At 40.9% G+C, this 27,131-nt stretch overlaps 1 protein-coding gene across 1 annotated transcript in view; it reads left to right on the top strand.

The window, feature by feature from the left end:
- The window catches only part of TMEM104 (transmembrane protein 104), an 82,599-nt gene that overhangs the window by 6,586 nt on the left and 48,882 nt on the right, over positions 1–27,131 (top strand). Inside the window, exons 3-8 of the mRNA XM_035104402.2 lie at positions 3,290–3,411; positions 8,393–8,474; positions 8,853–8,958; positions 9,603–9,683; positions 20,144–20,243; positions 21,139–21,247. Coding sequence (XP_034960293.2) covers positions 3,290–3,411; positions 8,393–8,474; positions 8,853–8,958; positions 9,603–9,683; positions 20,144–20,243; positions 21,139–21,247 — 600 coding nt within the window. The remainder of the gene's footprint in view (positions 1–3,289; positions 3,412–8,392; positions 8,475–8,852; positions 8,959–9,602; positions 9,684–20,143; positions 20,244–21,138; positions 21,248–27,131) is intronic.

Here is a 27,131-nt window from a genome sequence, read left to right as displayed (position 1 = left end):
CAATAGTTATGAGAGAAAATGCAGAAATAGGAGATGAATTCTGAAAATCATTACAAAGGATTGATGGAAGTCATTGGCTAACTATAGCCACAAATGTGTAAGATGAGATGGGATGGTGGTTTTGTCTGAAAAGTGTGTTAAAACCAATAAATTTTTTATTTAAAATAAATAAATAAACTAACCAGAAATTAGATGTGGCGAATTTTATCATAGAAGTCTCTTTGATCCAGCAGATGATTCCATGAACAGGTGGAGGTGATTTTTATTAGTTCCACTTTTGTGCTGCTATAATCTCCATCCCCTCGCCACCTGTTTTTTTTAAAAATATATTTTTTATTAAAGAATTTCTTGGTTTACAAAAGTACACATTGTTTCTTTTTTCAAGTTCTAGAGTCCTTTCTACATATCAGTTACATTTGACATGAGATATTAGTGTTGTATGCAGTATAAGGTTGGGGAAGAAGAGGGGGAGGGCCTCCCTCCCCATCTGTTCTAGGGAATTGGGGGATCCTCTGACACAGTATGGTGAAGAAAGAGGAAATTTGCAAAAATCACCTCCCTTTTTTCCTGCAGATGCCTGTAGCCTTCCATGTAAAGAAGGACAGCATTGGTTACAGCTTAGCACCTTCAAAGCAGTTTTCAAACTTGTGTCATTTAGTGAAGCAGTTGTGCAAAGTTACACCAGGCAGTTCTTCTGTGAAGCTGAACAGGTGTTATCCTGTAACTTTACTGAATGGAAGGCTGTCTGGAAGCCGTATGTAAAAGGCTCTTCAGGGAAGAGCAGTGTACAAGCATACTAAATACATGATTATACTTTTCTGATTGTGAAGTCTTTAGGGCAGTGACACATTCTCTTACAGTCTAGACCCCATCATGTAACAATAAAAAGACATGTGCACAAACCATGTGCACAAGATTCCTGGGTACATGTTTACATCAGTCAATGCAAAGGCATTCTGCAACATAGGGGACAAAGGTTTTTAAAAATTGTGTGGCTTTCTTAAATAGCTGATAGGCTGTACTTGCCCCAAGGGGCTCTGTTCTCTTTCCATAGTTGGAATTCTTGTTGCTGCCATCTTGCAGCAACAAGTAGTTAAAATATCAGGAAAGTATTTTTTAATATAAAAAGTGAGATGAACAAACACACAAGAGTTGAGAGTTGCTGAAGCTGCAGCTTATGATGCCCTTTTATGGCATACCAGTGGACTCTGTCCTCCTTCCTAATATATAACCCATCACATCTCTCTGTCAAAGCTATCCTCATGAGTGGTGGTTTTCTGATTGCAAGTGATTTTTGAGAAGACATTAATCGGATAGCGATGCTTGCTGGTACATTTAGTCCATGGAAGATTGATCTCAATCTTCAAGGGGAAAAATAGACTCCCAAGATGTTAAATTACCAAGTACCTTACAGATTGAAAATTATAGCATTGCAGAAATCTTCAGGCTGTTGAGCATTAAAATGGTACTTGTCTCATTTTTGGAGGGCCCAAAATATGATTCTACCAGTATCTGAAATAAATCATCCCTCCCTATACTGTTCTTTTTAATCAGAGTCAAAGAAAACCTCCAAGGTTTCTGTCCTCAAAGGCTTCGTGTGCAGAACCAATTAAGGCCTAGAGCCAGGAGGTGGTGTATGCAGGGAATGACAGTTCTGCCCAACGAGTTAAAAAATCGCTTTGCAAACTGACATCTACTGTTTCATCCTCTGGGAAAGCAGTCAAAAGATGCATTTGCTGTTCGGATGCCAGTAAGTACAGGAGGACCTTGTTCTCTCAAAGAGAAGTGAATGGCTATGCATAAAAGGTCTCTGAAGGATGCATTTGTAGTTCAAAACTTCTTCCAGGAGCATTATATACTGTATACATTCCCTGTTCTTAAGGTAATTTTATTTATGATGACTCTTGGTTAAAAAAATGTGTGTTTGACATTGGCATGAATTCCAGGTAGATGGTTGTCTTCTGATAATGGGCATTCCAGTAATTTTAATAAGGGGATGGTAGCCATCAGTGGTGCTCTTACTCTCATCCTCCCTCCACTACTTTCTTGCACTTCAAGCCTAATGGATATTGTATCTTACATGACATATGATTTTAATAAGTTTAAATTATTTTCCTGCTAGTGCCCAGGGCTCATAGGAAGTAGCTGTATACTGAGTGTGACCATTAGTTCATCTGCTTCAGTGTTGTCTGAATTGACCAGCTGTTGCTCTCCGGGGTTTAAAGAAGAAATATTTCCCAGCTCTACTTGGAGATGCTAGGGTTTGAATCTGGAGTCTTTTACATTCAGGTCTTGTCATCTGTCACTGAGCTGAGGCAGGAACTAATTCAGAATAGCTCTTCTTAAGGGTTGATTTTACTGTCAACAATCTTGTCGTGCAGATATTCCCGTTCATTAACCAGATTCCTCTGGTGTCCCAATAATGGAAAATTTCCATCTGCTTCACTGCTAAATATACTTGGGAGGAACATTACTTGTCAGACTCCTGTTTGGCTAATAGTTGGCAAGCTGTGGAATGCTGCTTTATACCTCACATCCTATATTGGCTCCTCATGGGTGAATTTGAGTAACTGTACTACCCTTCCCCTATATAAAAAAAAACCCTCAACGTCTCTGCAACACCTTTAGTTTCAGAGAATCTTTCCTTTGGAGTTAGGAACATGGCAAGTGAGAGAACTGCATGACTTGAGTAAAGGGCTTTGTGTCATAGGGTAGGGACAGTTACTGATACAACTCACATGATGTTTTGAGGCTGTGTCCTTTCACCAGCATGTCTGGTCTTTCTGCTTAACTCTTGCTATGTGGACAAGGAGATTTTATCTGTAATCTACCTCATCCTGAAGGCTTTGTTGTTGTTTAGTCGTTTAGTCGTGTCCGACTCTTCGTGACCCCATGGACCAGAGCACGCCAGGCACTCCTGTCTTCCACTGCCTCCCGTAGTTTGGTCAAACTCATGTGGTTGGAAAAACAAAAAATAAACTATTGTACTATTGGAAAGTGTGTGGTTTGTGGAGGGTTTGCATAGGTGTTTTTTTTTTAAAAAAAAAGTTAATATTTCTAAGGCCAAACATTAAACACTACCTACCTCTGTGTAACTATGAGCTAAAAAGCATTTCTTTACTGAGACGATAATAATTTTTATAAAACTGCACCATCATAGTAGCCATGTTGGTTTGGATTGTCTATGGAGGCTGCTGCTTTCTGTCCATTTTGGGATTGCTAGCCAAATAGTCTTTTCTAACAACTAAAAGTCACAGGATTTTAACATTTATGATTTCTCTAATTGCAGGTTGGCCTGGTTTACATGTTCAATCTCATAGTTGGGACTGGAGCTCTGACTATGCCAAAGGCCTTTGCCACTGCTGGTTGGCTTGTCAGCCTCATCCTAATAATGTTCTTGGGGTTCATGAGGTAAGAGTTTTCTGCATGTCAGTTTCCATTAACAATCTATTGGGAACTTGTAAATCCCAAAGGTGTCACTTGTATCTAAGTAATACAGTCCATTTGTCACCCAGCCATTATGATTTCATTAATAAAGTTGTGCCTTGGCCTTGAGGGAGTGTTTTACAGAAGGCAGATCAGACAGTATTCTTACCTAGTTCATTCCCCCACATGTGCTGAAGAGTAAGATTGCACTTTCCTCCCTGGCCATTTGGCATGTCAGCCGTTGCCGCCATTGCCACCTTACATCCATACATAGCTGTTCTAATATGGGGTGCATTTGCTCGAGTTCGTTGTCAGAGATTGGATATTTATTGCACATTCTGAGCCCATGCATGTTGCACATTAAATGTGAACACCCTGTTTGAACGTTATGCATCAGAGGCAGGACAGGTGATGCTTGGCTGGACAGGGAGCAGAACTTGCTCTAGCTTCCTGCCATGTGTAGAGTAGCAATCTGGGTACAGTCTGAATTTTATCCAGTGAGGCCTAGCATCTGTCTCATGTACCAGAAATTACTGGATACCTGCCCATCTTAAGATGGTAGGAAAGAGAGTTCTCTCTTCCTTCTACTGTATCCCATTTCTGAGTTTTCTGTCTGTAGCCAAGTCAAAGGGACTTTGCTCTTCTACGTTTCCTCACACTTGATGTTGTTATTTCTCATGGATTAGGATTGACTTTTGCTCCTTAGAGGAATTATGTTTGTTAATAGTAGTGAAAAGCTGATGAAACTTTAACGTTGCAAAAGTCAAACCTCATCAAAACAACTTTGGTTGTAGAATAGGAGGTTAACAGGGACTACTGCCAGGCTTGCTCCTTGGCATCTTCCTCCCAGGCTTCATAGGAGCATGATTTATTCAGTAGCTGGGTGATCTGAAATGGGTTGCTAGGTATCTTGAGCACAATTGGGAAAAAGATTTGTGAATCTGACCAAGCACAATATAGAGGCCAGTTGCAGGCTTTTGAGGTGGTGGTGAAGATATTTCTGCCTCCCTACCACTATTGGGTGAGCTGAATTGTGTCTAGCTAAGCTTTTCTTGTTTTTTTTAAGCTTATTAAATCCAGGCTTCAGGCTCCTGGGCAGGAGCAGCTACCCTGGTGTGCGGAAAACTTGTTTGCTATGTCCTTCCCCTTTAGCTTCTGAGAACCAATATATAAAGCTGATTATTAACTGATAGTGCGTAGCATGTGCTGGGGGAACTCCATACGGTAGTCATGCTGGCCGCATGACCCAGAAGCTGTCTGTGGACAAACGCCGCCTCCCTTGGCCTATAGAGTGAGATGAGCGTGCAACCCCAGAGTCATCCGTGACTGGACCTAACTGTCAGGGGTACCTTTACCGCACAATTGAGAGAAACAGACTCTTATCTTTCCTTTGAAATCTGACACCAGGAAATTGCATAAGGAGGGGTCAGTCTTGCATATTTGTTGCAGCATGCTTTGGAGATGGACAGAAGAAGCAAGATGCTCTCTGAAACTTGATGAGAAGTAAAAAAAAAACCTGACTCAGTCTCCTCTGTTGCAGAGGGATTGCTGGTGACACAAGTAATGGTTATCTACCAAGGCCAGCCTAAATTTTGTGGGCTTCTGATGAATGTGCCTGCTGCTTTAATTTGTTGCAGTTATTTTATGTACTTTACTGTTCCATTGTAAAAGTATTGCCTTTCAACATTGGACAGGGATACTCTCTTCCAGTGCCCTTTTACCCTGGGTTGAGACTGGATTGCTTTCATGTTGAGACATAATCTTATAAATTGCTTAACATCTGTGGAAGGAAAGGCTTTATAAAAGTGTAAGTTCTGTTGGATGAGAGGCATAAATCCTTGCAGTACCAGTGACTAAATTGCTTCTGAGGCTTTGTAAAAGAGATTATTTCAGAACCTTGAAGCCTGCCTGTAGCATTCTCTATCTCATGCTTTGATTTCTTTTCCAATTCATTTCTTGATGCTGTTGGGATATGGGTTGGTTTGCAATTATATATTTTGTATCAGCCTTGAAATGCTGCCCACTGGTGCCAAGTGGTTTGAGAATCCTTCCATTCCTCTGTTTTGCACTTCTGGCTCCCTAATATCCTCTGGAGAATGCTCAGTGTAGTAAAAGAACATAGGGGAAATTATCCAGGCCCCTGGATGTTGCTGCTGTGCTCTAATCCTAGCAAAACTAATTTCTCATTCAAACTTGATAAATGAGTTTAGCTTGTGAAGCAGTAAGAAACCATTTTTGTAGTTTAAATAAGATTGATTGTAGTTTTTAGTAAAAATGAGAGAGTAACCTTAACATGGTCATCTAGCTAGGGTAATGGCAATTCATTTATAAGATCAACAAAGCAAATGGTAATGGGGAATGGGGACAACTGATTGATCACTCGCTCTCAGCTATCTTCCTGGCAGCTCTTGGAAAATGTTTTCGCTCCTTCACTTTTTAAACCTTTTAAGTGGTTCCTCTAACTCTGTCTAGCATTAGGTCTTTGAGTGCATTTGGGTACCCCAGTGATCTGTCTTTTAGACTGATATAGTTCTGTCAGTATCTTATTTGTTTATTTAAAGAATTTTTGCCCCACTTTGCACTATATATCTCAAAACAGCTTGTAAAAAATAAACATACATTATGCAATGAAGCTGAATGTTGGAATATTCAGGGCAGGCAAAACAATGTATTTCTCCAAACAGTGCATAGTTAAATATGGAATTCATTCCAACAAGAGGCAGTCATGGCCACTTGGATGGCTTTAAAAGATAATTAGACAAATTCATGGAGGATAAGGCTATCAGTTGCTACTAGCCATGATGGCTATACTTTGCCTCCGAGGTCAGTGGAGTTGCTGGAAACCATAGGAGAGGAAAATGTTTTTGTGCGTGAGTGCTGCTTGCAGACTTCCTTAAGGCATCTGGTTGGCACTTTGAGAGCAGGATGCTGGACTAGGTGGGCCATTGGCCTGATGCTTTTCTTATGTTCTTACCTTGTTCAGATTATTTATTGGCCCTCATACAGCCCACTACTGTGTCCAGGCATAGGTCCAGGTCTGCCTCTCCTGATTGAGATGCAATAGAAAAATATAGCTGGTTATCAGCATGGTAATGAGACCTTGCCTCAAATTGCCCAATGACTGATCCCAATGGCTTCATATAGATGGCAAATAATGCTGGAGATAAAATACAGTGGTACCTCTACTTACGAATTTAATGCGTTCCAAACGCACATTCGTAAGTCGAAAAAAATTGTAAGTCGAATCCCATAGGAATACATTGGGAGAAAAAATTCGTAAGTAGAAGCAACCCTATCTAAAAATTCGTAAGTAGAAAAAAATCCTATCTAAACCGCATCCAAGATGGCGGACGGAGCTCCATTCGTAAGTAGAAACATTCGTAAGTAGAGTTATTCATAAGTAGAGGTACCACTGTAGTGTTCTGTGGAACCCCATAACATAACAGTGAAACATTCTTCCGATGCTGGTCTCTGCTTATGACCCAAATAGAAACGGAACCACTGTGGCATAGTGCTTCTGATACCCATTCCACATCACTGGCCCAGCAGGATACCATTGTCACTGGTTTTGAAAGTCACTTAGAGATCAAGTAGAAGAAGCAGGGCCACACACTCATCATGGCAACCAAAACTTTTTAGTCCCATGAACCTTAGCTGCACGGACCCATTGTTAAAACCGTGTTTATGGAAGACAATCTTACTCGGCTACGAGTGATCGCCAAAGAGAAAGAAGAGAGAGCTGCACCTTCCATCCAAGGCACTAAATCTCTTGCAGCTACCATGTTGCACCTTATTATAGATAGCGGAATTGTCCCCCATGACTGCCCATGATCATCCCGGTGTAATTGATGTATAGTGAGATGTCCTATGAAATGTGCCTATCCTATAATTTATTACTCCAGTTTGATTCACTTCTGTAATTCTTGAGATTTGGGGATATAATTAATCCACCAAGATTTGTGCAGCAGAAATTGCATTAAAATGAATGGGAGTAACATAAGAACAGAGACCTGAATTTATGCAGCTCTTTTTCATTTCAGTTAAGGTTGTTCAGAATATGCTCCTGGTAGCATGCAACACTTGTGCACTAGTCTCCATGCGTGATAATCTTTGCTTATGTTAATTTTCTTTTGCCTTACTGCTAAGAAAGTGTCCAGACATTATGGGGAGCAAGCAAATTTTCTTGCTCAAGTGTCTACACCATTCATGAATAGATAACAGGGTGGAGGCCATTTCTTTTACATCAGATGAGTCCTCCAGTAAGGGGAGCTGAGCCTCCTTCCTAATTTGTCTTAGCTTTCTGTACTCAGGGCCATCTCAGGCAGGTAGGGCGCCCCGGCGCTGAGGCGCGGAGATCTCTCCGGCGCCCTCGCAGCACGCAACATGGCTTCCACGCGGCTTTGCCGCCATAGCTGCCAAGTTATCCCTTTTTTTAAGGGATTTTCCCTTATGCTGAATAGGCTTCCTCGCGAGAAAAGGGAAAACTTGGCAGCTATGTTTGCCGCGCAGCGCCGGCCCGGCACCCTGGCGCCCCGCGCCACCGGGACTGCACCTAGAGCCGGGCCTGTCTGTACTCCATCACTTTACACACTTTTTGTCCAACTCAGCCCAGCCACAGTACCATAAGTGAGCTGGATGTAGTGGAAAAGTCACTGAAATGATGTAGGACAGGAAAATAAAAGTGCCTGCAGCAGTGCAGCATGGAGAGAATAAGACCAGCTCTCCAAACCCATCTGACTCTTTTGATATAAAAATTGGAATATCTTCCATGCTTTATACATAAACAGGACAGATGCAAGAACAACAATTGGGTGATTTCCATGCTGTGTACAGTCATGCCCTTAATCCCCAATTTTGTTTACACTTTGCACCTTAGAATATATAGGTTAAAGACTGTGTAGGTGGGGATTGAATATTGCAACCGATTGTTATTAACCAACTGGTACTTTTACCATTTTTCTGCCAGCTATATGACCACAACTTTTGTAATGGAGGCCATGGCTGCTGCAAATGCCCAGCTTCGTTGGAAGAGAATGGAAAAGCACAAGGTTTGTGTGGCATTTCATTTGGCTGCTAATTATTTTTCTTCATAGCTATAAAATCTCAGTGGAGCAGCTCTGTTTTCATTTCATTTGCTATGTGTTTATAAAACACATTAAAATCTGGCTGTAGATTCTGCACCATGTTGCAAAACTTGATTCTTTACAAACTTAGCCATTTTGTCCCTGGCATTGGGATGGAGGCTCAGCCTTTTGGTGGACCAGCTGAAGCTATGAGCATGCCAGAAGGCTTTCAGTTGGAGAGGTTTAGTCTTTTTTCCAGCAAGTAAAGACTCCACTTTTTTACCTCTTGGTATTCTGTTTCTTGTCAGAATTCTGAAACTATTCTATATTTTGAACAGTTATTCTTATTTCTTACTCTTATAGGATGATGATGAGGATTCTTCATCTGGTGTTTCTGATAGTGATGTTCTTCTTCCTGAAGGCTATGAAGGCTATGAGCGATCAGAGACACGACCTATCCTATCTCTTCGTAAGTAGCTGATTCTTTTTTTCATCCTAATGATGAGCAAGAAACTTTTCTCTCTCCTATGAGTTGCTCTTCATTGCAGAGAACAAATGAGAAAGTTAGACACAGCCTACTTTCCCTGTGTCTCGTATATACATGCACATGTAGTAGCTTTCTGAGAAACACAATACTAGCATTTTTACAATTCAAGAAAACTAGTTTATCAAGGTATCAAGCCACTGGCAACCCTGTTTTCTCCCTAGCCTTGCTTCTACAGGGTTTCAGTGACACAAAATGTACAACTGAAAAACCCCTGAATCTTTTTTATATGAAATCAGTTGTGAGTTGCCTTTCAGAGGAAGAGGTTAACTCTGAGCCATCATCTTAACTTACAGCAACCTACAGCCTTCCAAGTAAAGTCCAAAATGTAATAGTTTACAGAGTTTTATTCATCCTTCTGCCTTGCATGTACCTAATTTGTAGGGGGGGGAATCTCAACTGTTGTAAAGTTTCCTTTTCTGGTCTCCTGCAGGCAATTATTGTCATAAGCAACACAGGAAAGTGTTAATTTACATGTCTGAACAAGATGGAGAGAGAACAGGTTGTGGATTGAGTGGGACCCATCTTTGAGATGTAGGCTAAGAGTTTCCTTCCCTCTAACCCTGCAGAGAGACGAGGAGCACCAAACATTTTTGAAATCACTGAAAGGGTGGAGATGGGTCAGATGGCATCCATGTTCTTCAATAAAGGTAACTACAGCCATACCTTGGGTTACGGCTGCTTTAGGTTGCGTGCTTTCGGGTTGCGAACTGCGCCAAACCCGGAAGTCCCACAACGGGTTACTTCCAGGTTTCGGCGCTTGCGCATGCACAAAATACTAAATCGTGCTTTGCGCATGCGCAGAAACGCCGAATCATGACCCGCACGTGCGCAGATGCGGCGCTGCAGGTTGCGAACGTGCCTCCCACACGGATCACGTTTGCATCCTGAGCGTCCACTGTATCTCCAAGCTACAAAGGCTCTATTTCATATTATGTATGTTGGGTCGTTTTTCATTTAACCTAGCTTTTGTCAGAATGTCTTAGTAGTTGGTGTTTTTCTTGATGAATGACAGCTTCAAGTGAAAACTACATGTGCAAACCATAATAGGAATCGCCCCCTTTCCCAGAGTGTTGCTGAATGGTTCCTAAAGCCTAAAAGTCAAGCTTGACACCCCACCCCATGTGAATATATAACTTCTTTTAGATAGGAATATTTAAGGCTTTTTGTGGTCCCAAATCCCAAATCTTGAGATACTGAATACCTACTTCTCCTGGCTACTAATTATGTCTGGAGGAGGAGAAACGGGTACCATCTTGTCTGTGTGTTCATGTATTTTGGCTTCGAGAGACATAGTTTTCACTTAAAATGAAGTTTTAAGTGCTTGTAGTTTTAAAGAAAAGATTGACATGTGACACTAATCTGTCTTTCTGTCTCAGACTGTAAATAATTATCTTTGATAAGGCTTGAATTTTTTTAAAGGAATGAATATAACATATCTGGACTGGCAGTAGAAAGATAGTCAGCTGAAGAACTTTGTTGTACATAAATGCCTTATTAAATAATCTCAAAATGTTTACTAATATGTGTTGTGCTCTAGGTGACAATTTTTGCAGTACTGTTAAAGGTGCTGAACATTTCCCATATCCTTAATGTGCTGTACTCCTCATCCTGGATAAAAGCAAATAGTAATTTACAAGTTGCACCCTGTTTGCACTTTTGCACTCTTTCATTCTCAAAGAAATGAGACAGTAAGAGAACTTGTGTGTTTTCAATAACTTCTGGAAGAAAACATTTATGGTTTTTATTTCAAAATTGTTCTTTATCTGAAAATTCTGAATAGAAATTCTTTATCACTGCCCTATTATGCTTTACAGAGGATTCACAATCTTATCTATATATATAAAAATGTAAAAATCGTGAAAATCCAGGTTCCACTTTTCTCTGTAAGCGCTTGACCGATCGTCGTGAAATTTTGACACAATGATCCAGGCCACTCCCCGAGTGTTGTTAGAAAAAAAAACCACACATCTCACACCTCCGCAGGTAAAAACCTGTTTTTCAACAAAGTAAAACAGCGCCCTCAAGTGGATTTCCTCCCACAGTACACCCCCTCCCTTCCTGTGAAATCTACACTCTACACTCACAAACCAAATAATGACATCATCAACCAAGCAACTGAAATGGCCAAGGTGGCCATTATCAGACCCCTAGGCCCCTGCCAGGCTGCCAGGCCCCCACTAGGCCCGGGGGGGGGGGGGGATAACCCACAGCAACGCACTTGGGGACACGGCAAGGGGTTTTACTTTAAAATTTAGCGGGCGTTGTGTCACATGCAAGGCTCCGGCGGCCATTTTATGTAAGGGCAGTCATGCCCCTTTTAACCTACGCTTTATATTATGACTGATTGCAAGCCTCTGCGTCTTTTAAAAAAAACAACCATGCACTTTCTCTCCCCAGTTTAAGTCCTCAGATATTTACAGTGGTCAACCCCCCCCCATTTACAATCTCCTACCTTCCCCTTGCCACTTCCTGGGTTTTTTTATGGAACCAAACAGCTCAGGTGCTTCGGAACTCGCCTTCTGTTGCTACGGGGCTGTGGGTCTTCGCTATTTGACACCCCCCCCCCGGGTCGGGATTATTAAAGTAGTTCTCTAGGTTCTCTGGGTCACCTACTCCAAAATTAGAAAATCCAAATAACAAAACACACACACACACACACAAACAAACACAAACCAAAACACACAACGCCCAAATATTACAATACCCACCAAACTAAATGACAACCCCAAAAATAAAATTAAACAATAATAACTTCTGCTTCTCATGTTCTTATTTCTATTTTTTTTAATCTAAATATATAAAAATGTTCACGATGCGTGCGCAGGGGCCGATGTATGGCGATACAGGGGGGAGGGGACAACACTCCCCAGGGAAAACAGAGGGAAGGGTGTCCTACCGAAACACAGGGATGAGCCAGGAGGGTGGAGGGGTGGGATACATCATGGATCGGGACTGGGTGGGGGGAATCACAGGGATGACCCACAGCAACGCGTGGCCGGGCCAGCTAGTTAGCAGTAAGAATTATATTATGAGCAATACTTTTACCATGTTAAATTAGATGGTATTGTTCTTATTATTATTATTCTATTTTATTTCTTCAGCTGTCTCTGTACTTCCTAACCACTGAAGTTCTTAAGCAATGGAAGAGCTACTCGACATAGGAGTTAGGGTTTGGGAACTAGAGCTAGCTACTATAAAAAATTGCTTATTGTTGGGTGTATCTCAATATGACAGAAGGAGCATGATTTTGGGTTTGGTGTTAACAAGGCTTGTTGAGAGCAGTACAGATGAAATAAACCTGTGAGTGACATCCTAGTGAGCAGGTAGATTGTAAAGATGCAGCCCAATTACAGATTCATTTGAATACTTAGCCCAGATTGAACTGCTAGAGATATGAACTGCTTGCCTTGAATGGTATGCTAGCATTCTGTTTTAATTGCTGTGATGGATAACTTCACCCAGCAGAGGGTGCTCAGGTCACATGTGTGAATTCAGAACAGTAGTAGTTGAATATTATTTAATTATTCAACTTGTAATTCACACAAATCCTTCATACTTTAGTTTTCCCTTTACCATAAGTAGACTGGGCTGTCAATTTCCTTCTTTTAGATGAGAGAATGTGAATATTGAATAATTACAGTAGGTTTGGTGAAAGAAGCCCCCCCCTCAAAGTCATGGATATCTGTATTTCCGTGATATTTGCTTCTGTTCTGTCTTAAGTGTTAAAGTGACATCTCGGTGCTCAGAATTTTTGAAAGCATTACACAGGTTTCACAGATCCACAAGTACCTTGACAGTAATGGAATCTAGCTTTTTGGGTATCTCTGAGATCTATAAAACAACTAGTTTCTGTATCAAGAAAAGTTGTGCAGAAAAAGTTTTAAACTGTGTGGATGGTGTCTGTGAAAGATCTTGAAATGGATTTTGGAGGTGGTGTTAAACTTGTAGCCTCCATATGTGCCCTTTAGGTCTCATTCTCATTTTCTTACCTCTGCTGCATCTCTTTCCTTGTCAAAACTGTAATGCAAGAGTAAGTCATCAATTTATGCAAATTTGGATATTACAGGAAGAAGAATTTTTTTGATGGATCACAGACCCTTGGTGTGTCAAGAAACTTGGCTGTGCATGTTGGCAGACTGTTTTTGTACACACAACTTTTATGGATGAGCTGAAAACCAATGTTTAATTAAACATGTATTAGAGCAGGCATGGGCATACTCGGCCCTCCAAATGTTTTGGGACTACAATTCCCATAATCCCTGACCACTGGTCCTGTTAGCTAGAGATGATGGGAGTTGTAGTCCCAAAACATCTGAAGGGCCGAGTTTGCCTATGCCTGTATTAGAGTGACCAGCTTAGTGCTTAAATCCTAGAGAGTGATTTTGAAAGATAGGGCATGCAGATTGGCCGGACTCTCAATCAACACACTCTTGTGGCCCCTTTTAAAAGTTGCTCAAGTCATTTGATCTCCTTCAGATAGGTGGTAGTGAGGATTTCCATAGAGAGCCATTCCCCCAAACTTCTCAGGTAGTTTTAAGAGGTTGCAGATCATCTGATAGGCAAGATGTTTTGATACTAGGCTTGAAGAGCCCCTTCATTTTAAAGCAGAGTTGCACAACCTGTGCCCTCTGGATGTTGTTTTAGTGCTACTCCCTAAATCCCTAATCACTGGCCATGCTAGCTGGGACCGATGGCAGTTCAGAGTTCAGCAATGTATGGAGGGCCACAGGTTCCCCAACTCTATTTTAAAGGCACCAAGTAGGCTAGGATTGGCTGCTTCCATTAATAGCTTCTGTTTACTAGCAAACATCTCCTGTTCTTACTTCATCTATTCATCTTTGTTTCTGGGCAGCTTGTCTGGTTTGTGTAGAAGCCTTTCTCCTCCAGTTGGTTTGGATGTCTTCTCCTCCCCTCTCAAGTGCCAGATCTTCTCATTAGCTCTAATCCCGTCCCTTCAGAACTCAACCAGGCTTACTGCAGTTAAGCATAATCAGAATTTGCACATGCGTTCTTCAATTTGAATCCTGAAACAAGTCCGCACAGTGACTGTATGCTAATGTTACACCCCAACCACAACCTGGCAGATTTGCTATTAGGATCCAGGGGTCAGCAAACTTTTTCAGCAGGGGGCCGGTCCACTCTCTCTCAGACCTTGTGGGGGGCCGGACTATATTTTGAAAAAATATATGAATGAATTCCTATGCCCCACAAATAACCCAGAGATGCATTTTAAATAAAAGGACACATTCTATTCATGTAAAAACAACAGGCAGGCCCCACAAATAACCCAGAGATGCATTTTAAATAAAAGGACACATTCTACTCACGTAAAAACATGCTGATTCCCGGACAGTCTGCGGGCCGGATTTAAAAGGCGATTGGGCCGCATCCGGCCCCCGGGCCTTAGTTTGGGGGACCTGATTTATGCAGTACAGTCAATGAATAAGGAGTTCAGAGTTTCATGGCTAGGTGAAGATGTGTTGTGGCTCTGTTATACCTTCTTTTGAGAGTTATTGGCTTGTTAAAAGCAAAGCTCTTGTTTTCACTGTATTCTTTGCTCATTTCCCTTGACTATCTTAACAATTTGACATGCTCTGGATCTGCAATCTTAAGAGTTGAGCTGTGTATAAATCTTCCACCTCTGACTTGACTGCTTTCTGTAGGGAGTAGATTTGCAGTCTTAACTCTAAGGAGAGAAAAAAGTGCCTCTGGCTGTGAAGGGAATCTATTCTGAAGGATAGCTGGGTGCTCTTTATCAGGGATCCAGAAGTCATTTATTGTAATAATGGATTCAAGGCACATACATCATGTACTATCCTTGCAGGAAGTCATTGATCTTCCTGTTTTGTGTCCAGTAATGAAAGTATTGATCAATGAAGGTTGGTGGCAGTTTATAAAACAGAAACAACACTAATGTCTATCTGTAGGTGGAGAGGGTGGAAGCTAGTGGGTGGTGCTTTCACCCCAAATCCTCAGCTGAGATGTGTACCTTGAATAAACAACATAGAGGTGGGGCTGAGATGTTCTGCAGAGGACAACAGGATTGGTTAAAATGTTGTGGTTTCAAATTGTTAGAAGCTTTAAAATAGTTAAAATACAGATTATCTGAATATTTTAAATGCTCTGAGCTACTGTGGTTAAGACACAGGCCTTTATTTTGCCAAACAAATGAAAGAAGTACATTCAACTTTTGTTTCCTACTGAGTTCCTAGTGTAAATTAGATGTAAGAGCACGATTCACAAACATATACAAGGGTTGTAGTCAAGTGACCCAGCAGCTCAGGCACCATACCTGTTGCTCTGATGGCAAGAGTGAATAATAGCAATTCTTCCTTCCATCCCCTTCACTGTGTCCTTTTACCATGTTCATTTACAAGGTACTGTTTAGGCATTGATTCATAATCATTTCGGGAAACCAATCTCTTGAGTTGTGGTGACCTTTTGAAGCATTTGCTAAAGCATGCTTCCTTTGAGCTTTTTCTCCATAGATGTCAACACTTAAAGATCTCGCATTTCCTAAGACAGAATTTTTCTTTGCTTGCTAGTATTCCATGAGGCCCAAATGTCATATATCTTTTTACTAATTACTACCTCTCCCACCCCCTGATCCCCATTGTGGCCATTCTGATGCTGAAAAAAGTATATACTGTATCTTGTCTGTTTTTTTATTTTTATTTACCTATCTAAGTTGGTAAATAAAAAGTTGTGTGAAGTGAGTATAATTTCCATATTTTATTTTGTTTGATATTAACTTAAATTTGACATTCTGGATTGAGTGACACTTAAAGCTGCTATCCTTTGCACAGTTATTAGGGAGTAAGCCCCATTAAACCTATTGCATCTTATTTCTGAAAAAAACATGGTTAGGATTGCTGTGTTGGACTTGGTGTCACTTTGTATTATAAATAACTAGCTGTGGACCTAATTTTGGAGTCACTACTGTGGATAAATGACGGCACGACTCACTGCACTGATGTACATTCATATTGGATGTGATATGAGGACACCTGATTTTGTTAAGCTTTCTTCACCCTTTTTCTTCTGTCCCATTTATCCAAGTAATGCTGAGATACTCACTCCTATTTAAATGTAAGGAATAGCTGCGATCTCATTTCTCAATCTTTCCCAATATGAAATGTGTACTCTTCTGGAGGCTCTATTAATGTACTACACATAGCACTGCTCTCTTTCTGGCTATGGCTGGGAAAACCCAGCCAGATGGGTGGGGTATAAATAATAATAATAATTAATATTTAATATATAATTAATAATAATAATAAGGGGGAAATATTTCCAGCTGCAGTCTTTTGCGGTCCTTTCCTTGTAGTCAGTTATTGATGTAGTGTAGGGATGGGGAACCTGTGGTCTTCCAGATGTTTTTGGACTCCAACTCCCATCAGCCTGAGCTACTATTGCCAGTGTTGATGGGAGTTATAGTCAGCCAGCATCTGAAGGGCTACAGGTTCCTCACTTCTGGTGTAGTGAATAATTGTTTTCTTTACTTAACAAATTATTTTTCCTCCCTTGGTCAGAAGGTTGTTGCAAACTGGTTTGCACTGTTTTCTTTTCACATGTTTTTTGAGATATGAATTTGTGTTAAGGCTTTGACATTGTAACTTCCAGGACACGTGAGTTCTCCCTGGTGTTCAAATCAGAATTCTCATATCTCCCCCACAGATATTTGCACCTGTAGTTCATATATCTCACTGTAGAGCAAGAAATAAAAAAAATGGTGATCATATGGATCTTTCTCGAGACTTTGGTTCTCTTTTAAATGACTAAACATGAGGTGGGCTGTCCTTTAGGTCATCTGGGATATTTCACAGAGAAATTCTTTGGATGACACAAACAAACTCAGAGAATAGGAATGGCAAGGCACTTCTGCTCTCTTCACAGATGACCACACCTAAAGTCACTTTTAGGCCTCATACTGTCATAAAGCACAGCTGTGAATTGCTGTAAAGCTTCAATTTTTCTAGTAGCAATGGTGCCACAACAATTTAGGTATCAATATATGGCTCTGTTCTGTTGCCAAGCTCAAAATCCTGTGTTAGATTGCATCATAAAACACTCCACCATAACAGCTGAAGCATTTTGTATGGTGGAGAAGCTAGTGTAATGTGCAGTTAGAAGTTGTGCACCAAAATTCTAGACTAGATTAGTATTCCTGTCAAGCTCCTTTATTTTTTTGCTTTCTTACAATATTCCTGTCTTCTCCCCTTTTAGATGAAACAATGCATGTTTTGTTTCCTTGTCTCAGCGGCCTTTGGAAATGAAATCTGTTCAGATTGAGGCATTCAGTTCTATTTCTTTTAAGTCAAGCTGGTGCATTTTGGCATCTCTTTATCCTTATTGATTTCTACTCATCAAAGCAGAGTTTGTTTGCCTCCCGGTAATTCTTTTTGTCTGTGAAACTATAAAGTCTGTCTCACCTGCGTCCTCTAGAGCAAGGGTATGGTGGCAGTGAATATTTTCCTTGATAAAATGGAATATAGGATAAGTAACCTTTTATGGCTTTAAAAAAAAAAAAAAAGCCTTTGACTGTGTCGACCACAGCAAACTATGGCAAGTTCTTAAAGAAATGGGAGTGCCTGATCACCTCATCTGTCTCCTGAGAAATCTCTATGTGGGACAAGAAGCTACAGTTAGAACTGGATATGGAACAACTGATTGGTTCAAAATTGGGAAAGGAGTACGACAAGGTTGTATATTGTCTCCCTGCTTATTTAACTTATATGCAGAATTCATCATGCGAAAGGCTGGACTAGATGAATCCCAAGCCGGAATTAAGATTGCCGGAAGAAATATCAATAACCTCAGATATGCAGATGACACAACCTTGATGGCAGAAAGTGAGGAGGAATTAAAGAACCTTTTAATGAGGGTGAAAGAGGAGAGCGCAAAATATGGTCTGAAGCTCAACATCAAAAAAACCAAGATCATGGCCACTGGTCCCATCACCTCCTGGCAAATAGAAGGGGAAGAAATGGAGGCAGTGAGAGATTTTACTTTCTTGGGCTCCTTGATCACTGCAGATGGTGACAGCAGTCACGAAATTAAAAGACGCCTGCTTCTTGGGAGAAAAGCAATGACAAACCTAGACAGCATCTTAAAAAGCAGAGACATCACCTTGCCGACAAAGGTCCGTATAGTTAAAGCTATGGTTTTCCCAGTAGTGATGTATGGAAGTGAGAGCTGGACCATAAAGAAGGCTGATCGCCGAAGAATTGATGCTTTTGAATTATGGTGCTGGAGGAGACTCTTGCAAGTCCCATGGACTGCAAGAAGATCAAACCTATCCATTCTTAAGGAAATCAGCCCTGAGTGCTCCCTGGAAGGACAGATCGTGAAGCTGAGGCTCCAATACTTTGGCCACCTCATGAGAAGAGAAGAATCCTTGGAAAAGACCTTGATGCTGGGAAAGATGGAGGGCACAAGGAGAAGGGGACGACAGAGGACAAGATGGTTGGACAGTGTTCTCGAAGCTACGAACATGAGTTTGACCAAACTGCGGGAGGCAGTGCAAGACAGGAGTGCCTGGCGTGCTATGGTCCATGGGGTCACGAAGAGTCGGACACGACTAAACGACTAAACAACAACAAACCTTTTATGGCAGGGTGGAGAATATTTTTCAGTTTGGGGGTCGCATTTTACTTGTATACATTAGGCTAATTTGCACTCACTCACATGCCTGTATGCCCTCCAGCTAGGCCAGCAAAAGACGCTGTTCAATGCCACATTCCAGCCAGCCCAAAGCACTCAAGGAGGGAGCCAAAGCAGAGTCCGTGAGGGGCATGGCAGGGGAGGGGGTGTCACATGAAAATAGCCAGGTATAGTGGCTTGGTGGGAGGCATTCTTGGCCCCTGGGTCTGAGGTTCAGCACCCCTGTTTTATGGGATGCAAACTTTGTGGAAGTAGAATTGCATCTGGTTTTGAAATGGAGCTACTATAGAACTGGTTAGGTTAATGCAGGCATTTGATTACATATCTGCAGGGTAAGGAAGTTTGAAGCAGGAAAGGCTGTCATCTTTACAAAATACCTTCCTTCTGACTAATATTGGTTACTATTGTTTGCTGTGATAATGGCTGGTTTTAAGCAACTTGTTTGTGCTCAAACATTGCATAATGCACTGTATCTGAGGTTGCCCCTAGGCCTAGCTCAGAAGCTCTAGCTCAGGGGTCATCAACCTTTTTCAGCCATGGGCTGGTCCACTGTCCCTCAGACCATATGGTGGACCAAACTATATTTTGAAGGGGGGGGAGAACAAATTCCTATGCCCCACAAATAACCCAGAGATGCATTTTAAATAAAAGGACATATTCTACTCATATAAAAACACGCTGATTCCCGGACCAACCGCGGGCCGGATTGAGAAGGCGATTGGGCCGCATCCGGCCCACAGGCCTTAGGTTACCTACCCCTGCATGGGCTGCTCATCATCAGGTTCAAGGGCCCTGTATTCATTGATGAAGGGCTCAACACCATAGGTCCAGGGTGCCTCAGGGACCACCTTGACCCTTTTATTCCAGTGCAATCACTGAGATCATATGCAAGAGCATCACATGAGATGGTGAGGCTCATTTGACGTAGACACAGAACTGAGCCTTAGAGACTTAGCAGGCACCTTCTATAATAACCTTTCAAATGTTTGCTGAAAACTTCTCTGTTGCTAGGCTTATGAAGACAGTTAAGAAACATTTCCCCTAATTGTCAGATGGAGAACTGTTTTAATTTTTGTGTGGTTTTTATTGTATTATAATTGTTGTTAATGGTTTTGTTATCTTATGAAAATACAGTATACAAATATTTTAATAATGTTGCAAATGCATGCTTATACAGTTACGTTAGTCTTAGACAACTGGAACACTGCCCTGGCAATTGGTAGGGCTGAATTTGTTTACAAATGAAGATCATTCAACTAAGTGAAATGAACAAGGTGTTGCCAATAGAGTCGTGAAATGTTTTCCCCAGAAGCCTTTTTGCAGCATAGCAAGTTGAAATTGTGATCTACAAAAGGTTCCTAGATAGGCCCTGGTGTAAAAAGTAAAAGTACAGGAACAGACTGGTCTAGTCTAAACCTATGTTTACTATTCCCTTTATTTACAGTGGGAGTCAACTTGTTCTATTTCTGCATAATCATCTACCTCTATGGTGATTTGGCAATATATGCAGCTGCTGTCCCAGTTTCTCTCATGCAGGTGACCTGGTGAGTGTGCCTTCGGTGGCAATATTTTGTAAGCAGCAGTTTCTTGCTGAAATGTCGGAGGATTGCATAACCATTTCATATTGGTGGCTCTGGCAGAAGATTGACTTGCTGGTTGTAATTAATAAATTTAAATTATTTCTACCCCACACTTCAAACTAATTTTCCAGACTGGATTACATTGTTCTGGTGTAATTTGACAGTGCTTAGCATATTGACAAAAACTAAGTCTAGGGGCTAATTTGTGAGTTACTTCTTTATAGGGCTGCAATGCTTGCTTGCTTGATTCTTTGATTAGATTAGATTATCAAAAGGTGCTGCTGACTAACTGGGCAGCAGATTTTACAATGGTCTAAAATGATTTTTGTGCCAGTATTTACAAAAAGCATGAATGACCGGTGCCACTATAGAAGAGACATTCCCTCTTCTGTTCCACACAGCTGGGAATGGGTATTCTAAGATTAGGAGCCAGATACAAAAATAGGCTTTTCTTCAATACTGTTGTTGATTCATACACAAACTAATCCGGCTTTAATCAATGAATTACAAGTTATATGATTAAATGACTACTATTTCTTTAATCAAACACTTCTATTTTTAAAAATGTCTACATATACCTTACATGCCAAATCTATAAGGTACAGTGTTTAAGAATGTGGAGTTCTTGATTGACCGAGACTCCACATGGTGTGTGCTGTGTAAGGGGAAATTCTCCACCATCCTTTAAAGTGTGGGGGGAATGGTGGCTGGGATTTGCATAGGTGCATAGGCATAGCCAGGATTTATGTTGGGGGGGGGCAGAACCTCAATTAATTAAGTATTTTTAATGAGGGGCAGCTGCTACGCCCATACATAGGTGCATTAATTGTGGTCTGCTTTTGCTTCTCCCTCTTGTCAGTAGTGTGACGGGCAATCATTCATGCAGTGTTGAAGATGGTACTAAGTATAATGACACAGACAAGTGCTGGGGACCAATCAGACGGATTGATGCTTATAGAATTTATCTGGTGAGTATCTCCTGCTACCGGGGGAATTTTACATCTTTAATTAAATAATTGATTCTGAAGGGATGCTTATATGCTAAGGGTGATACCCAGTATTAGTCATACCCATTGAAATCTGTGAACTTAAGTTACTTAAGTCCGCTGAGTGAGATCAAATGTAGCACAAGCAGGCATTCATGTATGCAATGGGGCTTCTTCCTTTCTTACTCCCCAAATCTGCTTTGCAGGGTTGGGGGCTGTAGGGGTTGAAAACATGCCAGAAGTCCCATTGCTCAAACAAGCAGACGTCATGGAATGCCACCTATAGGTTTCAGTGGGTCTACTCTAAATATGACTTTGTTTGATTTAAATTTTATTGGTGATAGTCATCTACTCTTGCCGATAGCCCCTTCCCTCTCCTTTTCCTGCTGAACACTTGTTACCCAAATGTTGAAGATGGACTTAGTAGCCTTCAAGGTTTGTCATTCTTGTTTTGAAATGCAGTCCATCTAACAGTGAATGGGTTCTTGTTCACTGTGCTGTGAAACGAAAATGAATTTGACATTGCTGCCACGTTGTGAATTCTGACTGTACTTAGAGTATGATGTCCTTTTTAATTGCTCAGTTAGATTCCCCCCCCCAATAGTTTTTCTCCCGCTTTGCTGCTCTTTCTATGTGTTGCAATAAGCACTCTTCTCTGTCAAGCCAGCAATAGCTGCAATGCTGGTGAAATGATGATAATCTTACAAGAACTTATAGTTTGTATCAGAAATCACTCTGAAGAATCTTAATCCTTGTTTTCTTTCAATTTCATGGTGTGTGTATATGCACGAGATTAGATGCCTTTTACTTGGGAATTGTTGTTTAGTCGTGCCCGACTCTTCGTGACCCCAAAGACCAGAGCATGCCAGGCACTCCTGTCTTCCACTGCCTCCCACAGTTTGGTCAGACTCATGTTCGTAGCTTCAAGAACACTGTCCAACCATCTTATCCTCTGTTGTCCCCTTCTCCTTGTGCCCTCAATCTTTCCCAACATCAGGGTCTTTTCCATACTTGTGAATGCTTCAAGCATTTATGTAGTTCTATGTCTTATATGTAGGCAAATTCCTCACAAATGCCTCTTTATCAGGAAACGGGTCTTTTTATTGACCTTTTTATTAGCCTTTTTAGTAGTATTCCAATATACTACTAAATTCCAATAGAATTTTCTCTGTCCTGTGATAGAAACTGCATGTTTTAAAGCATCCTTGCCAAAGGAACCTGCTTTGACATAAGTGGCAGATAGCTGATTGCATCTAAGCACAAAATAATAATAATAGGGATAGGAAGTGGGGGGCAAGGACAAGTAAACAAAAGGAATTCTCTCTTTCTGAAAAATAAAACCAACCAAAGTACTGTGGAACTAGAGTTATGGATAAAAATAAATATTGCAGTTGAAGGCTGAAGGTAAACATAACTGCTGGCAATGAGGAAGTGACCCAGAGCGATATATTCAGTTTTCATTTGACTCTGCATGTACATGTTGGGGTTTTTGTGAGTGGATCAGTTCCCTGAGCAGCACACTTCTCTTCCCCCCCGCCACCACCCAGTAATAATGTAGAAGCAGGAGTTAGGCCTTAGGAATATTAGCAAATGTCACAGCCTGGTTAATTATTTAAAAGAAATATTATTGCTTTATTAAACTGCATCTAGGCCTATTTCTTCAGAATTTCTGGATGATTGAAGGTTTTCTCAATGAATTTCAATAACTCTTTGACCGACCAGAAGGAGCTCATCAGGAAAGGCATGCATTAATTACTGCCTGCACCTCCCAATTATTGCACCTGTAATTCATAAAGATAATTGTCATTAGCCAGACATTTTTTAAAAAATAATAATATTGTGACTTTTGTAGAAACAGAAGGTTTATTGCTCTGGGTGTGCAAGTTCTATGACACAATTTTGATGCCTTTGTTTTGGATTTGAACAATACTTTATTACCGGTATTTGTCAGGTCCATAGCAGCATTGATTCTTTCTCTTTTACTAGATCAAAATGTCAGTTCAAATTTACCAGTGTCACATAGCCTGGTTGTCATTTCTGTATCCTATGTAGTATCTAGCACATCGCTAAATGAATGTGGAAGAATAATCAGAAGAGCTGGTAAACTGTAGATCGGCAATAGGTGCTTTACTCGGAATTTGTCTTTCTTCTGTCATTTTCAATGTCTTTGCCATGTCACTAGACTGTTCAGATTACTCTACCCCAGCAAACCCCGCAACTGCTTTGGAGATGGGCCTTGGGTCTGACACATAGGAACATAAGAAGAGCCTGCTGAATCAGGCCAATGGTCCATCTAGTCTAGTATCTAGTTCTCACAGTGGTCAACCAGGTACCTAAGAGAAGTCCAGAGACAGGACCTGAGCACAACAGCCTGCATCAGTGAAAGAAAGATGTTAGCTCTGATCTAGAAAGCCCTTTGATACATGAAATGACTTATAAATGCACTCACTTTTAAACTGGCAGCAGTTGCTCATATTGGGCTGTTACTGAGGTTTCATCCATGTTTGTATGGAGACTTCGGTTGACTGCTTGTTGGATGGCATGGAGGACCACATCTAAAAATAGCAGACTTGAAAGCCCTGTCATGTGGCCGGCTGGATTGAGGCTATTGAGATATGTTTTATGCAGAAAGTGAGCGTATGTAGGGATGGACGTCAAAGCTTGACTAAATTCTTTAATTATTTTTCAGTCTGCATTTTATTTATAATATGTCTGCTCTACTCAAGGCAGCTTACATAAATTAAAATCACTGTGATTATTTAAATAGGGAAACGAGGTGGTAAGAGAACACCTAGTTACTATAAATTAATTCACATATCCAGGGCTTTGATGAGCTGCAGCCAAGGATACAAAAGGAGCTTGCAGATGGAATCTCAGAGCCTCTTTGTACAATGTTTTGAGAATTCTTGGAGAGTAGAGGCAAGCAAATGTTGTCCCCATCTAACAAAAAACAAAACAAAAAAGAAGACACTGGTAACTACTGACTGGTCAGCTTGACACTGATACCAGGAAAAGGTTCTAGAACAGATAATTAAATGGTCTCTGTGTGAGCTGTGATTGCTAAGAATCATCATGGGTTTCTTAAAAACAAGCCATGCCAGAGGTTAGATGGCCATCTGTCATGGATGCTTTAGTGGAGAATTCTGCATTGTAGGGGGTCTAGACTAGATGACCCCCAGAATCCTTTCAAACTCTACAATTCTGTGATAAAATAAAGCAAAAGTAAAAGGGAAAAACATCAAAGTATATGCATTGATCATTCAACTTTTTGTGCATGTAAGTTTGTTTATGGACTGAACATTTGCAGAAGATAACTTGCTTTGTAAAGCATTTTGAAACAGCGGGTCTCTGAACTTCTTCCATTGAATCTGTTGTGTAGAAAATAATAGAGCATTTTAAGCAAGCTAATTCCAGTATGGGGAGAAAGAAATATTGAAAGACCAATGCTAAAGTCCTTTACTTTGATATTCCATTGAGTCTGATGTGATTTTCTTCCTTCCTAGTATACTGTGTAGTCTAAATTTAACTTCCATCTGAAATTACAGGTTTATTAAGGACTGTGGAATTTGTATTCTCTCTGTCTGTGTATTCTCTCCATTGCTCCCTGTGACCTTTAGAATTCCAAAATACACTGTGATAGATTATTTGAATTTTACATTTTATGCATTTTCCTCATATGTTTGGATTATGTATTTTTCTGTTTATGTACTGTAAACCACCCTGTGATCCTCTGATGAAAGGCAGTATATAAATTTAATAAATAATAATAATGCAGCCAACAAAATGGAAAAGAAATGCCACAAGATCTTTGCATCCTTAGAAATATTTGCAGTTTTAAAACAAATCAGTGGTATCCACTGATACTGTATTAATTGAGCAAATTTTTCATCCTAGAAAAGCCTTCTATCTCCCTCCCAAGGTCCCTGTTTGTCTTTACTCCCCTCCCTTTCAGTGCAGTAATAACTTTCAAACACTGCATCTCGGAGCTGGCAAAGAGGAGGAGTGAATGACTGACATAAAGTCCTATTTCATGGTTTAATGTCCCAAAAGTCCTCTGGAAATGGTCTCTGTTCCCGTGCTTCAAGAATGGAAGTTGAATGCCATGTACGTAATGAGAATATTTAGACAGATTAAGTTGCTCTCTGATGAGTTGTCTACCTGTGCAGCATTTTTTAATATTGCTCTGCAGACTCCAGCACACCTAAGTGTGGCTACACTGTCTGCACACAGTCTGTGGGGCCTGCATTAACCTTCGTCCTGCACAAATTTTACTGATACCTCATCTCTCTTGTAAATTACCTCTGAAAGTACAGCCTTGCAAAATAAACAGGCAATAGAAAATGTTGTTGAGATGCTTCAATTAGTCTCTCTGCCACCCCACCCCGCAGCCCCATTAAGGCTCTGCTCTGCTTCTGTTATTTTGGAAGACAACCAGAAGGGTTTTGAAGTTGAGGTATTCATTCATGGTACATTGTCAATATGTCCTTTGTAATTCAGCTAGGAGCTTGGGTGGCAATTATATTTCACCCAGTGACCATGGTAATGTGAAATATTTATGCTTTAAGCAAATAACTTACAGTCTCAAATTATTTTCTGGTAGCTGAGTCTCATCCTCTAAAGCCAACATGATATGATTCTCTTCATTGTCCTGTAACAAGAAAGGTTTGCATGGCTTCTTTGCCCCTTACATACTCTTTGCATGCTCCAGTTGAATTCCATTTTTAGTGCAAGCCACAGTTTGAAACATGAGTAGAAGTTGGCTTGCAATCCTGGTTTGTAGGTACATTCATAGTTTGTCAGTTTGAATATAATGCTGACAACAGTTTGCCCCATTGAGGAAGTAATTGATTGGTTCTGATCAGATGAAAGCTAGAGCATGGCTTTCTTATGTATTGCCACAGCCATGCTTTGATATCTTATCTAAAGATCCCCGAATTGTCATAAACCATATTCTGGGTCAAAAAAGGATATAGACTAGTAGTTTGGTAGCTCAATCATATCTTTTGAAATGGCACACCCGGATGTTTGCTACATGTTTCTGAATAAAGTGAGTCACTTGTATTCTGCATAAGCTGGGTTTGATTTGTACTTTCACCATAATAATGAAACTATGTATGTACTGTACTTTATTTTATACCATTCTATGGATTACGGATGTGCAATAGCACTCATATTGCTAGAATAGAGAGACAGTTTTAACTGGAGCCATCCAGAGGGTTGGAGCCAGGATGCAGCACAATAATTGCAAGCATCACCTCTGCTCCCCACCCAAACAGCTTTGCTTTCCCTCTCTGCTGTTCATCTGCCTTCAGGGCACAGACTGAAAATGACTGAAGCTCCCAAGGCAGGGGAAGATAATACTGGTTTGGAAATAGGCTTTGCAGAAGGCACTCTCTCCCTCCTGACTTTGTGCTGTTTTGAGACGTTCTGGTACATCTGTTCTTTTAGGGTTTGGGCTGAGACTGTTTAGCTAATCAGGACAGGAACTGGTTTCTGTGCATACAGGTTCACAGGATGCTGCAGCGTTACAGGGGAGCCCAGCGGGTGCAGGCTGAGCGAAGATGGGAGCACAGATGGTTTAATGGAGATTATCCCAGTTGGACACATGCTAGTGCAGTGAATAAAATGAGGGCTTGCAAGCACTTACTGATTCTCTTCAGAAAGGGACAATGTCACCCTAACCTGAAACTGATTGGAATACTGAGCCCGCGCGTCTGATAAAGAGGCAATCCTCGGCCCATAAGAACTATTTAGATTCAAAATGTAATCAGAAAGCATCAAAGCTGAAATGCACTATTCATTAGAGAAGCATTTTGGTCATTATTTTCATCTCAGTAGGGTGTTTCCTGCCTGACGCTCCCAGGAC

Source organism: Zootoca vivipara, chromosome 2 (genome assembly GCF_963506605.1).
Source record: "Zootoca vivipara chromosome 2, rZooViv1.1, whole genome shotgun sequence".
Taxonomy (NCBI): Eukaryota; Metazoa; Chordata; class Lepidosauria; order Squamata; family Lacertidae; genus Zootoca; species Zootoca vivipara.
This window is presented reverse-complemented; position numbering and strand designations above follow the sequence as displayed.